General features: G+C 35.2%; 2 protein-coding genes across 10 annotated transcripts; one reads left to right on the top strand and one right to left on the bottom strand.

The window, feature by feature from the left end:
• The first annotated feature begins 13 nt into the window (after positions 1-13).
• LOC100678240 lies at positions 14-6,244 on the top strand. Of its 9 annotated transcripts, none has more exons than XM_032598450.1 (16): positions 14-128; positions 362-543; positions 814-1,442; positions 1,529-1,641; positions 1,715-2,938; positions 3,029-3,270; positions 3,346-3,498; positions 3,581-3,870; positions 3,944-4,074; positions 4,151-4,240; positions 4,404-4,520; positions 4,585-4,694; positions 4,773-4,979; positions 5,061-5,117; positions 5,207-5,325; positions 5,386-6,242. In XM_032598450.1, exons 2-16 carry the CDS (start codon positions 529-531, stop codon positions 5,543-5,545), a joined length of 3,657 nt encoding a protein of 1,218 aa, XP_032454341.1. In that variant the 5' UTR covers positions 14-128; positions 362-528; the 3' UTR covers positions 5,546-6,242. The 9 variants fall into 9 exon arrangements, with proteins under 9 accessions (XP_032454341.1, XP_016839454.1, XP_031783579.2 ...); XM_016983965.3 differs by having other exon boundaries at positions 808-1,442; XM_032598452.1 differs by lacking the exon at positions 14-128 and having other exon boundaries at positions 330-543; positions 814-916; positions 1,012-1,442; positions 3,029-3,261; positions 5,386-6,244.
• LOC107980808 (transcription elongation factor SPT6) lies at positions 5,668-14,032 on the bottom strand. The gene is made up of 14 exons (XM_031927718.2): positions 13,574-14,032; positions 12,374-12,440; positions 12,091-12,290; positions 11,888-12,013; positions 11,534-11,700; positions 9,972-11,456; positions 9,287-9,888; positions 8,850-9,202; positions 8,418-8,761; positions 7,849-8,337; positions 7,238-7,760; positions 6,933-7,155; positions 6,570-6,849; positions 5,668-6,446 (listed from the first exon to the last, which is right to left on the bottom strand). The coding sequence occupies exons 1-14, from the start codon at positions 13,610-13,612 to the stop codon at positions 6,353-6,355; spliced, it is 4,992 nt and encodes a 1,663-aa protein (XP_031783578.1). The 5' UTR covers positions 13,613-14,032; the 3' UTR covers positions 5,668-6,352.
• Between the last annotated feature and the right edge of the window lie 433 nt (positions 14,033-14,465).

Genomic DNA, 14,465 nt, shown 5'->3' with positions numbered 1-14,465 from the left:
AGGGCGTCTTGGCGTTGGTGCAGTAATGCCGTGCTAATCGACTATACTGTATTACAATTAATTATATTTTTTGTGGGATTTCATTCGATGCGCACAGCGCGCAAGGAGAAGTTAAATTCACCAGAAAAGTAAGAAATCCAATTTTGCTAACCGCGACATTGCCAAAAAACCGAATGACGCCGCATATCTTATTGTGTCTGATGCGCAGATCAACTTAATTTGGCAACGCTGTAAAGTAACGTGTTGCTATTATAAGATATATATATATATATATATATATATATATATATATATATATATATATATATATATATATATATATATATATAACGCACGCGTGTTCTTGGCGGGAAAATCCTAGCAAACTGTTTATTTCCTGGGAAATCCTACATCAAAGAGCATAAGATCCAGTGATTTTGGAATAACAAGCAAAGAAACCGGAATATATAAAAGTTAAAATTGATGTAGGAAGTAAGATTTAGTGTCCTGACGCCCTCCGCGGTATGTCAAAGTCCATGAATACCCAGCATGGATTCTCCAGGAGTAAGTATACCGCAATGTCAAACGTATGTGCATACTTGTTTGTTGTGGTTTATACCTTCGCGATAATAGCTTGAAACATATTATGTTTCTTATACTTCAAATAATTAACTCCGTGTGTTTATTTTTCGGATTGAAATTTATGAGTATCCATTGTTATCATAAACATATTAATTAATTTACCTGACTTTCCTGAAAACATGTTCTCTGTTAATTGTAATAAAATATTATAACTAAATAGGCAATTTCATTTTAATAATATCTTAGATTAAGTTTGCAGACCTCAAAAAAGAAGAGCGTTATAAAAGGTTGGAGCGTAATTTAAAACTTGCATTTGTTAAACAAATGGAGCGAATGAAAAGCAGTGATGAGAAAGGTTATTATTATACATCGCCTACCTGGCCAAGTTTATCAAGTATAAATCCAGATGGAATGGACATGAGTTGTGCAAATGGTTCCCCATCCTTGCAGGTCTCAAGGGTAGAAAGTGAAGTTTTATCATCCAGTAACAACTTGTGTAAGGTACTTACAATGCACCCAAATGGCCACGTAGAGCAGCGATTACCAATGGCCACATCTAGTGTAAAAAAGTTTCCAATTAATGATTCTGAAAGAGATCGAGCTATCATGCCACCACCTCCTACAACATTATTCCACAACGTGAAAAATACATCCAGCATTGATTCCAATCAGATTGCCCAAAGTCGTCAAGGAAGTGAAACAAAGTTAGAAGGTCAAGTTCATGACTTCTCTGTAAAACCAATGGCAGGTGCTTCTGCTGATCAAGAAAGTAATATATCCCAAACTGATTCTCATAATTCCATAACACCTAGAGAGTTTTCTCGATGGAGAGTGCTCTTGAATGATCAAGGTCAATTGATTATTAAAGGAACTTTAGAATGGTAATCGTGTCAAATAATACTCCATAAAATATTGAGAATGTTAAATCTAATAATTTTAATATGATAATGATTGAATTAATTTTTAGTGGAAAAATAGCAAGAAGTAAGCCTGTTATACAAAGATTTACAAGTACTAAAGTGTTGTCCATATATAAGCATATTTACGTACTTTGTGGTAATATAGTAGATGATAGAAATGGTATGCTGATTCTAAGTCTAAACAAATATTAATAATTAACACGTTTTTTACCTATAATTTTAATATTTTGTAGAATTGCCTGATTATGTCAGGGGAAAATTTCACAATGGATTTCCAGATGATTGGGAGAATGTTTACCAAATATGGAGAAATTATACAGCTGGAGGCTGTCAAATCACTTTCAGGTGGCCTACACCTATCACTGATAGTGATGATGACTTGCAGAGCCAAATCACAGATTTTTCTTATATAAAGAATAAGCAGATCAAATTTAAAAATAAAGAGCAACTTTCTAAACCAGTTTTGGATAATGGTTCATCATTGGGTTACCATTCAAAGCTTCAAACGAGTGGTAACAAAAACTTAGAAAAATCGAATGAAAAAGATGAAATCATCAAAGCATTTAAAAATCAAGTTATGAACGAAAAGATTGATGACTCTGGACATTCTTCTGATGTTAAAGATACTAGTCAGTGCAATCATGAACGTGCTGAGAATCTCTCTGAAGATGCGCATAGTTCAGGAGCTAATAGCTCAAATTCAAATCTGAAAAATATAAGTTTTTTGTATGAAATCATTCGGGAAGATAAAGTTCGCATTATTCTTTCAAAATTAGGTGACAAAAATTGTCCTGCGCAATATCTAGACAAATTTATTGATTTGATCGACTGTTTGAAGTATCTTTTACCATACAAGTTTAGTATCAGTAATAGCGAAATAGAAAAGCGCGAGCAAAATTTATCGCCGGCTAAAAATCAAAATCTAGGATGCTCGAGATGCAGCAATACTGCTTCATTCTCAGAGATGCAAGAAACAATCCCAGAAAATCAATCTAACAATCTTAAAGATAATCCTTACGCAACATCTACAGAAATAAATAAGAATTTACAGAATCCTGAATACTCAGAGAATGCTTTGGTAAAGGATAGCCATGTACGTCATCTTGTAGAAGCTAATAGTGCAAATGAATCTTCTGATAGTGATGATTATATGGGCTTTCCACATGTATCACTAAGTCACCTTATCAAACCCAAACTACAAAAATTTGAAAGGTATAGAGATAGAAAAAATCGCAGCAATGAAAGAAAAAATTTCGATAAAAACATGCAAGTTAAAGAGCAAGTCGAATCTATTCCAAATAAAAAATCTGAACAGTATTATGACTCTAGTGTAAGCATTTCAGAAGATGATTATGAAAGACGAATACAAGAACAAAAAAAAGCATTTCCTCCTTCACCACATAAGGATCTAAATAAAACTCCAGTTACTGGAAATTTCAGGCACAGTATGAAAAAAAGTATTGTATATTATTATTATTATTATTGATTTACTTTGTTGTATGTATAGTATGAATATTTTAAACTAGCAACTGGATTTTTGTCTTTAGGTACTTCAGGAAATAATATTGATAATGAACGCGATAATGATGGATTTAAAGTGCCTTTAATTATTACTAGAATAAATCAAAAGCCTGCAGAGAAGCAGAAACCTATTATTAAAAGTTGTGAACCTACTAATTTTGTTATAAAGCAGATAATTAGACATCCCCAAAAAGTTCAAGTATCTGAAACTTCAGATGTTAGTATAATTGAAGATGATGTGTCTTTAAATAATAAAAAAGTAATACATGTAATTATTTCTTATATGTAGTGCATACAGTATTTAAACAAATTTATATTTAATTAATACTATTGATGATTTAAGAATACAACAACTGCGCCTGAGAATCATAATCCTACCGATATTAGTCACAAAGATAATGTAGGAGATTTGGGTAAAGAATTAATGCAACACCCATTCTTGACCTACGATTCAGAAGATTTTTTGAATGAAGAAGAAATGAATGTGCAAGATCAGGTAAAACTATTTGAATATATGATATTAATATGCAACCTTAGCTATATTAAAATTCATACAAACAAATCATTTGTAAAAATAGTTATCATCGATTAAATCTGATAAAAACCGAGCAAAAAGCCCTCAATTTGCAGAAAAAAGTAAAATTAATAATACAAAAACTCCAGCAAATATATCAGGAACAAAAGGAGAAACTGAAGAAAAGTCATCTTCTGGAAAGAAAAAAACCCCTTTAAGCATTAAAAGTACAAAAAACAATTTATTTGGATCTAAAGAAAATCCAAAGGTTTTAGCATCTTGGATACCTTGTGTTGTGTATGATGATGAATTTAAGAAGAAATGTAGTTTAACATTTGAGGGAAAATTATTAAAGTAAAATATTTTTATTAATAGTAATATATACATGTAAAAGTTCAATAATAAAAGTTTTTTTTATTTTAAACAGTGAAGCTGGACATGTTCTGAAAAGAAAATTTGTAACGAGTCCTGTGTGTCAAAGGCATTCTTCTACTCTTGTAGAAACTGTACATGGAGAATATTATAAACTTTCTGGGGAACTTAATGATACTAAGCACGGTATGACTTTACTTAATTCCTTTTTTTTCAAATCATTCTAATCATGGCACGTTTATTGATCTCTGTTTATTTGCAGTTTTGCATAAAGAATTATTGAAACAATGTCGTACTGGTTGTCCTTCTAAAATAAAAGAGTTTTGCGAGGAATGGAAAAGACTAAGACCAGGTAGCATTATGCAAATTAAATGTTGAACATAAACCATTATTTTGTCATTATTTGATACGTAATATTTATCTTTAATTGCTTGCATGACTTTTGTTAACAAATATTTTTGTATTTGAATAAAAAAAAATTTTCTAGTATTGATTAGTTAATTTTGTTCCCAAAGTTGCAGAAACAAATGCTTCTGCAAAATCGAGTATACTCGATGCCTCTATCGATACTTTTTCGATGTCGACTAGTCTACGCGGACGTCGAATTGTACCAACACTAGAGTGGTGGAAGGGTAATATACATAAAGATCATACATATTCGTAAAAATAAAAATTAATGATTGATTTAAATGTTAGGAGAGAGAATAGTAACGAAAGATAATGATACTATTTACACTCCAGGACGTGAGTGGGATTCTTCATCATTAAACAACCTTAAAAAATCTGAAACTTCTAAGAAACCTATGGTAAATTTTAAATAATATCTATATAATATCGAAGTTAAAAAACTATATTATTAATTATATTGTTAACGATATTTCAAGTCACTAAGCGAGCAACGACCTCCCAAAAACAGTACTAAAAAGGAAGTTGCTATTAAAACTACGAAAAGCTCAACAAAACCAAAGAAAACTAAAAATACGTCTAGTCAAAAATCAAAAGAAAAACCGGCGCCAAAACGCGTAGCGCAAACACTAGAATTTTCATCCAGTAGTGACTGTGATCAACAAGAATCGCCCATCAAAAGAACTGTAATGTATTACAAAAATACTATTAATTATTTTTTAAATAATTGCCTTTAAATTAAATTTGTATTATTATGTTTTTCGAAGCTTAGAAGACCCAAACAGAAGGTAAAAAGCAATCCACTACTAGTATCTCAGCCAAAGGTAATCTATGCTGTCATATGATTGGTAAAATTTGTTTAAAATTATTATATATAAATAACTGTATTTAGAAAAAAAAATTTTTTGTACAGTCCACAAGTCCTCAATTCGAAGTAGATATTCTAACAGAATCAGCTTACAACACGAAGCTGCGAAAAAGACAAAGGCTTGAAGCTAATGGGAATCAGCAACTGAAGAAGCCCACTAAGAAGTAGGTTTTTACTAATTCAAAATAATACTTTTAAGATATATATAAGTTTTAATTTGGTAGATTTTTTTTATTCAAAAGATCGCAAGCTTCCACAAAAAAACCTGATTCGGAATTAGTATGGACGTATGAAAAAGAACAACGACATCGTGACATACTTTCGGATGATCAAACAAGTATTCGATATTGTGATGAATTTCGAAAGACCAGTAACTTGCATTAAAGATGAATTGTATATATATATATATTAGTTTTTGTCAATGAATTTTTCCGTTTAATGAAATGTAATAATGTATTAAACTATTGTTTTTTTTTTTATGAAAAGGATTTATTTCAAAATATACATATTTGTAAATGTTTGAAAACTCTATTTATTGTCCTTGCGACAATTATGCGACTATAACTTCTTTCGATTTGTACCGTTTGTTTTGTAAATAAATGCCATTAATAATCTGTTTACAAAAATCAATCTATAAATTGCGTTTTGAGTTAATTGTACACCATTTGTAAAAATATAATCATACATATAAAAGGTTCGCGTCTGCGTCAGACGTACATAATTGTATAATATATATATATATATATATATATATATGTATATATACATATATTCGTAACTAATAAAAATCATTTCTATTAAGCATGTCTTTCATTCAAATACATTTACAAAACTAATCATTTTTTGAATTGCTAAAACACTGATTTTTAAGTCCTGATTGCACGCATACATACATTTGTTTTTGTTTCTATGTACATAAATTTTACATACACTTAAAGTTAAAGTCACTGCTGTATTGAGTGGCGATATCAATAACAAGACTTGTTGAGCATTCATATCTTCTTAAAAATCGCATTATGAGAAAAAGAAAAGCAATAATAAACTCAACTTCTTTTTCTCATTATGAGAAAAAGAAAAAAAATACTAAACTCAGCCAAAATATTTTTTACAACTTGATTATGCCCGGATGGAGAAACGAATTTCTCACTATGCAGTAATAACATCGTATACGTAAATACGTACATTCACAATTTAATTACAAAATTCGTCATATAGCGGTGTTCCATCACCGCTAAGAGACATGCTCCGTGGACTTGAGTTTGTAAGCGGGGTACCTCTGCTACTACTGCAAAATAAAAAAAAATATATAAACAAGATATTCTTCATAAAACTTTTGATAAAAAAACTTCAACAAAAAAATTTTGTGAACTGGTTTAAAAATTATAGAACAACTGTGATTATATCTTACCTTGCTCTAGGAGTAGTGTGACTTGCCCAGGCAGCGGCGGCTTTGGTCCAATCTATCTGTTCACTGTACCGTGGCGTTGGTTGGTTCGGTGTTAAGAAGGGCGTCTGCCCGGAAGGTGTATATGGTGTATTTATCTGCATACCACCATAAGCACTCGTAGTACTCGCTGCGCCAGGTGTCTGAAGATAATGCGGTGTATGGTTTGCTACCTGTGATAACGATTGCAACATGTGCCGTGGCATATTTTGTGCTACTCGTTGAATAACCTCTTGGTTCATGCCTACAAATAAAGTTTATGAGATTGGAATATTAATTAACTTTTCTTTAACTTGAAGGTTTTAAACATTAGTATCTTCAACTTACCATTCATATTTACAGAGGGTTTACTGTGGTAAGCCCGCGGTGTACTGGGAGTGACCATACTAGAATCTCTGTCGTTATAGTGCTTTTTGAACCATCCCATAAGATCGCTAAATCGCGGAAAACTATTCTTTCTAAATCTAAAGCCATCTGGAATAACGGTGATAAACTCGTGTCCACATCGATTTCTAGGAAGGTAAGACAGAAGAAATTTCCCTGGGTAATTCTGAAAAAAAGCAATGTATTTTTATAAGTATATATAACAGTTGACTATAAATAAATTAATTTTTAAATAGATTCTAAGTTACCTTAGACGGTGATATAATATAATGAATCTTGTTCATGTTTTTGCTTTTAAGATCCTTTAATATCTCTTCAGCTTTGTCTTTCATGCCCATAACATGTGGTACATAGTAATCACTTTTGAAATTCATCAATTCACGAACAGAGGCAGCCATGGGGTCGATGTGTCTGGCAAGAATTTCATCAAGATCCTCAAATTCTTCGTTTCCAATCCACAGACTGCGACCAAGTGAGTACTTGTTTTCTTTTCCCTCTTCACGCACATCGATGTGCTGATGCACATCGTCGGTAACTTTCCATGTGACCGTTAGATGATCATCACCTTTGCTAGAAGGACGAATTATCGCTTCACCCTGTGGCATCGTTTTCATCAATTTCTCTGCATCGGCATAGGTAATGTTACGGAACGAGGGATGTATGATAACTCGCGTTACATACATTTGCCGTTGTTTTACTTTTTTGGTTTCTTCTTCCACAAGGTTATCTTTGCCCTCTGTTTCAGTATCGTAATAGGGGTCCTTTTGTGGTCTGCAAAAAAAGAAATTATTCAATGATAAAATCATTCATTTTTATCAATTATAATCACACAGAAACTGAGAAAATTATTTCAACTCACCGCCACTCCTGATTCTTATCTGCAAGATCACTACTCTTGCTAGTGGCCTCGACGCCAAATCTGTCAACCTCGATTTTAATGATACGACAGTGAATACGATTTCCAATGCGCACCCTCTCCTCTGGATTTGTTACGTGCTTATCCGACAGATTCTTTATATGAATGAAGCCCGAGATACCATTATCCAGTCGTAATCGGATACCAGTGGCTTTACCAGGACAAGCTCCTGCATCGAAGTGGTTCCACACTTCGGACAATTCAGGAAACTCATTTTTCAGGCAGAACGGACACTGCCAGAGACCCGTCTCATCATTACGTACAGGATTTGCCTGATCAAGCTGTTCACCCTTTGGTTTTCTATAACTTATACCGACAACCGTAGCTTCCAAAAGCTTGCCAATGTAGAAACTTTCAGGCGTTTCTTTCGTTAAAATGTCAAAAAGCTTTTCTGGAGTTGGAGATTGATAAGGAATGCGTAGATCTTTGTATCTGAAATTGGTTCATTATATTATTTCGATGTCGATTCATGTCGATTTCTGGTAAAATAAATTGATGAAAAATGCAAATACCTGCTGTTAAGTTCAGATCTGATATCGTAGAGCGTGATGCACTTATTACCAAAGCCTTGTCTTTCCAGTTCTTCTGCAAATGCGTCTAGATCTAAATCTTTGAGTCTTTCGGGCGACTCGAGAATCTCTTCCAGTGCACCGGCTGGATTCGCGTCCTCGTCGTCGTACTCCAGTGCATCCACAGCCATTTTACGTGCCCATTCGTACGTCTCTGGATGGACTCGTGAACCATCGAGTACTTCAACGTAAGCCTCCGTGCTGTCGCCCAGACTGTTTGTGTCGATTTTTATGAATCCAGCGCAATTGATAAACACTTTCGGACCCATATGACAAGACGTGACAAGCTAGGTAAAAAAAAAAATTAATGTTCAGTAAAGGCCTACTTATTTTAAACAAATAAAAAGGATAATGATACTTTGAAATCTTTCTTACCTGTGTTCGGTTTTCAAGACGTTGATTCGTTTGTTTAAGCATCTTTATAAGGTGCTGACCCTTACGCGCACCTAATCCACACACGTATTGCAAAAGATTGCCACTGTAAGGTTGTTGGACAGTTTTATTGATATCGACACCAACTTCATTCACACGATTTACAAACTCCAAATTGATATTTTCTAACAGATCCTCTTTAGGTAATTGATCTTGCAAACTGTGGTATTTTAAACAAAGTATTTCGTCGTCGGCATTGCACAGCTGAGAAAACTCAACCAAAGGATCTTGCAATCGACGGGCTAATGAAATCGCTTGACGAAGCTCTACTGGATAGTCTCTGAATTCCGAGATACCTATGAATCGACACAAAAAGTATTAATAACCATATAATACTTATACTATGAAACAAAATATCTGATTCAACTATGAAATCTCACCTTTATTACTATTGGAGTAGGTAATTGCTAGTTCGTTGTCCATGATTTCAACACCGATACTAGGAAACTGTTCATCAGCCACCAAAGTTGCGATACATTCCCTAACATCTTCGGCAATCATCAATGCATCTCTAGATTCTCCGCCAATGACGACCACGTGGGGCTTTTTTGTAGAAATGAAATTTCTAATAGCAAGCACATCAGCCTCTTTTGCAATCTTGTCGGTATCCCTATAGCTATTCTTTTTCTTCAGAAGATGCGGCAGTTTCAGATAGTCGGTGCACTCACCGTCAGGGGCTATGAGGCAAGCATATGCAGCGATAGAAAAATCAGGCACGTAAGCGAGACCCATTACCCTGAGTCCTTTGCTTGTATCCCACTCCTCGTCCTCCTCATCAGGAAACTCGCAAGTATACGGGGCGACTTTTATCCAGTTATAGGCTTTGCGAGCACATGAACGCATCACGCACTCTTTGGCCTCATTTAAAAGCATAGAGTGCAATTCTTTTTTTAAATCAGGTATCACCATCTTCGTTAGAGCCATTTCTACGCTACCGACTCGAAGAGCGTTCCAGTCCTGAACATTTTTGCTGAATTCATCTCTGTAATGTTAAAATAAACACTGTAAGTACGAATCATATATTTTAAGATAATCAATAATGAGTGAAAAATTACTCTTTATTACCTGACATAGAGCTGCTTCATCTGCTCGACGTAATTATTAGTAGTGTTACCTTCTATTATATCAGAGAATGATATAGTGATCAATTTGTCTTGTTCAGCCATTACTAATTTCAGGAACTGATCACCCACAAGATCCCTGACAGGTTTGTCCTTTAGATATTTCATAATATAAACTGGGTGGTTTTCATCGATTAACTTGATGCCTTGCTTCGTTGGCCGCACTGATATCTTTGCCTTTTCTTTGTACATTTTCCTCACCGACTCTCTTACCAAGGGTTCCCTCGCCAACTGTATTGCTACCATGAGCTGCGCTGCTTTAAGCACCTCGTCCGCTGTCTGAAATTTCTCACCGACGTACTCTGCTGCTACGGCGGTAGGTTCGTTTAGCTCCTGTTCAACCTCAAAGATCTGGTACTCTTCGCTCAAATTCTTCGCATATTGTTCAGGTGGCAGACCGAACCTCTTGGCTAGACTTTCTAGACCTGCTCGTCGACAGATCGAGTACGGCCCAGTGCGGACCGCTTGCTTGAGGGTTTCTTCTGGTTCGTTATCATCATCGTCCTCAAAAGGATCTTCGGGTGGAGGATCCTCGCCATTTTCCTCGGCCTCAGCAATGAGTTGTTTCCTCTTCTGGATGCGCTCCTGTCGACGCTTCTCCTTTTCCTGTTTCCGCACAATCTCCTGCATCTTCGGAATCTCATGACTATAATACAACATAAAGTGATGATAACAATCGTTAAGTTCTTCAGTCGTCTGGACATTTTCCAATTGCTTTACATCTTCTTCTTCGATTAGTCTCATGTTGTCAGGTAACGGCGCATCAGGATCTTTCATTATAAAGTCTTCCTGATACCGCTTCATTTTGCGGAAAAGAACAAGCAGCGCTTCTTTACGCTGCCGCAATTGGCACCATTTAGCGTCATATTTATAAACTTTCCAGAGGTCATTTATGTTCAGCTCTGGTAGCACATACTCTTTACGATAAAATGAAATAAAAGGAACCTCGAAGTGCTGATTACGTATAAAGTCAAGGGCTGTTGTAATTTTCGCCACAGTTTGAGGACCTTTCTTGGCACGCTCTTTAGCTTCTTCGTTTAGGTGAGCATCTTGAATAGAGATGGTTTTATGTTCAAAGGCTTGGTTATAAATCCATTGGGCTTCAGCTGCCAACTCTTCCTCAGTTGCAGTGATAACTGGTACGGATCTAAGTTGCATCCGCTCGGGAATATCCGTCGTACGAATCTCGTTGTCTAAATCGGTAAAATGACCACGTTTGAGTTCACTGGGTTCATACACTTCAAAAATACTCTTTTTTGACGTTTTCTTTTTAGATGCTTTCTTTGTTTTTTTACGTCGAGCAGCATCTCCTTCTTCTTCGTAGTCATCTTCTTCCTCTTCTTCCTCTTCCGCATAGTCTTCACCGTATTTTTCAAATTCGTCATAATCGAAATCAACTCCAAAAATATCCTGAGCTTCTTGGAGGGCTCTAAATGAAAATGGAATGTTGAGCATGACTATACAAAATCTAAAAGTAAAAGGAAAAGTACTTGTAAGAATACTTACGAATCAGTGAAAATATGCTTTTTCTTTTTTCGCTTGTCTGTAAGTGGTCTTCCATCATCATCAACAATAAAATCATCTGCATCCGATTCTTCCTCGCTACCTTCTTCTCCGTACTGATCTACTTCTGCTGCTGGTCTATGACTTCGTACACTTTGCCTTTCATCTTCCTGTACAACAAGAGAAGTTTGATGCAATACAACTTATGATTCAAGACTGATTTTGTAATTTAAACTTTTAATATCACTACGATGTGTGTAACACACATATTTTCCTAGCATTGATAAGCATGAACAATGCAATGATTCTGAAGTAAAACTAATTTTAAACAATTTTACAAAGTTGAAAGTTACTTACATCACCAGAGCCTGCCTCATGGGAGAATAATTCATTGGCTATTGCATCTCTTTCTTCTTCTTGCTCGTGCTCTTGTTCCTCTTCAGACTCCTCTTCTTCTCTCCTTTTTAAACGTTTGAAACGTTTCTAAAAACAAGTGTTTGCCAGTTAATATACTTATTTACATGAATGTTCTTAATAACTTTGGATCTTATTATACGTACCCTTTTAACTTTGACTCCTAAATTTTCTTCTATGACATCATAATCTTCTTCGTCCAATCGATCATCAAAGTCTTCATCATCACTTTTTTTGCGCTTCTTTGAATTTATCGATGTGTCACTATCCTCACCATCACTGTCTTCCTCAATAGGGTTGTCATCGATCAAATCCTTTAATTCTTCCCTCAGTCTTTCTTCATCATCTACAAAAAAATTTCATATTAAACATTATTATTTAGGATAAAAGCATTATTAATACTTTAATAACAACTGTATAATAGCTTACCTTCTTCTTCTTCACTTTCAGATGCAAGATTATTTTTTTTCTGCTTTTTCTTTTCAATCATTTCATCCTGGAATAAAAATTAAAAAAATCTTTGTCAAATACAAGAAAAATACTTTTTACTCAGATATTCCTTATTTTAAGTAGCCATAGGCTTTTCAAAAGAAAATCGATTGTACGACTTGAAAATCCAATCAAACCTAAGAAATCATTAAAAATATACAAGTGTTAAACACTGCATTTACTTGTGTATTTCTGATATCAAAGTTGCAAACGACAGAGAGACTCGTGTGTGCGTGCGTGCGTATTTCTGAGATCAAAGTGGCAAACGACAGAGAGACTTGTGTGTGCATGCGTGTGTACTTCTGACATCAAAGTTGAAAACGACAGAGAGACTTGAGTGTGCGCGTGTGCGTGTATGGGTGTGTGTGTTTACTTGTGCATTTTTTATATCAGTTGCAAACGACAGAGAGACTAGTGTGTGTGTGTGTGTATTTCTGATATCAAAGTTGCAAAAGACAGAGAGACTCGTGTGTGTGTGTGTATTTCTGATATCAAAGTTGCAAACGACAGAGAGACTCGTGCGTGCGTGCGTGCGTGCGTGTGTGGATGTGTGTGTGTTTACTTGTGGATGTCTGATATCAAAGTTGCAAACGACTGAGAGACTCGTGTGTGCGTGCGTGCGTGTGCGGGTGTGTGTGGGTGTGGGTGTGGATGTGTGTGCGTTTGGGTGTGTGTTTTCTTGTAGATTTCTGATATCAAAGTTGCAAACGACAGAGAGACCCGTGTGTCCGCGTGTGTATTTCTGATATCAAAGTTGCAAACGACTGAGAGACTTGTGTGTGTGTGTGTGTGTGTGCGTGTTTACACACAAATAAGAACAATTAATTTTGCTCTCTTCCGCCTCAAATGCCGTGGCCATGACTTTGTTGCTTCTCTACGTGCTTCGACATGGGCAACGACTTCCACTGCTACGAATTCTGCACGTTCCCCGAAATAGCGTCGCATATTCTCCATCAATACGGTTACAAAGACACGCAATCCTTGAAACTCTGATTTACATTTATCGGAATGCTTTTATGAAAGTCATCGGAGGTGTGGTGGAAAGACATCTTGGACGTGCTGGTCTTACATCCAAGATATCAAGATCGCAAATATCGTCATGTATTTGTTAAATTAAGCAATATGAAAAAAGAAACTAACCTCACTCTCCTCAGCCTCTGACTCCAGGAACTCGGACATGGTGACTTTCAACGAGTCTCTTTACTTTGCGGTCCGTAACTGAGCTCTCTATACTTACAAGCCGCCGTGCTTAAGTACCCCAGGAATACTGTCACTTGTCGCCGATTTCACCGGGTTCCTTCACGACGATGTTGGCCGCCGATGTCTTACTCGACTGTGTCCGACCCGGGAACTGTCACTGCACAGACTGAATTAGTCCATAGAGCCAGACCAGACAGCAGCGTTGGCCGTCGGCAGTGTTGCCAATGTATTTTGATTTTTGAGAGGTTAGGTGCAGCGTGCAGATGGCAGTAGTGCTGGGCGATATTTTATCGATACTTAGAATATCGATAGAAATAGTCTCGATATTCGATATTTTTCTATCGATATATGCGGAACGATATATCACTTAAATCGATATTTTTCAATTTTTTCCGATAATATCGCTAAAATAATAAATGTTGTATAAATAAATTATTTATGATAAAATATTGATTTTGGTATACGTATGCGTATTATGTACTTGCGTAGTGTGTTATTGTATACTTGTATGGATAAGAGTTTTGATGGATAAGAGTCGGAATGTGCTAATGGTTACTAATAACTGTACAGTAGAACCTAATTACATTTACACAAAAACATTTTTACTGATTAAATGTAATACAAGTACACCAACAAATTTTCAGTTTATGTTATTTTTAGCTATGCCTTCCATAAAGTAGTACTATAATTTAAATTAAGAGAACCAATGTAAATTTTTGTGAAAAATTTTATATAATTTAAATATTGATTACGATATTTTGTAAATGATATATCAGGGTTATCGATACTTGAGGTTTTAATAACTATCGATACGAAATATCGATATTTTTGC

The sequence above is a fragment of the Nasonia vitripennis genome, chromosome 3 (assembly GCF_009193385.2).
Source record: "Nasonia vitripennis strain AsymCx chromosome 3, Nvit_psr_1.1, whole genome shotgun sequence".
Lineage (NCBI taxonomy): Eukaryota > Metazoa > Arthropoda > Insecta > Hymenoptera > Pteromalidae > Nasonia > Nasonia vitripennis.
Note: the sequence above shows the minus strand (reverse complement) of the source record. Positions and strands in the feature narration are given on the sequence as shown.

Bases quoted from the DNA above. Each gene is read 5' to 3' on its own strand.
- LOC100678240 (XM_016983965.3), top strand. The intron at 3,499-3,580 runs GTAAAACTATTT...TTGTAAAAATAG, and splicing joins AAATGAATGTGCAAGATCAG to TTATCATCGATTAAATCTGA. The intron at 4,695-4,772 runs GTAAATTTTAAA...CGATATTTCAAG, and splicing joins AAACTTCTAAGAAACCTATG to TCACTAAGCGAGCAACGACC.
- LOC107980808 (XM_031927718.2), bottom strand. From the start codon at position 13,612: ATGTCCGAGTTCCTGGAGTCAGAGGCTGAGGAGAGTGAG. The intron at 12,014-12,090 runs GTACGTATAATA...ACTTGTTTTTAG, and splicing joins TAGGAGTCAAAGTTAAAAGG to AAACGTTTCAAACGTTTAAA. The intron at 6,447-6,569 runs GTAAGATATAAT...TTTATTTTGCAG, and splicing joins CACACTACTCCTAGAGCAAG to TAGTAGCAGAGGTACCCCGC.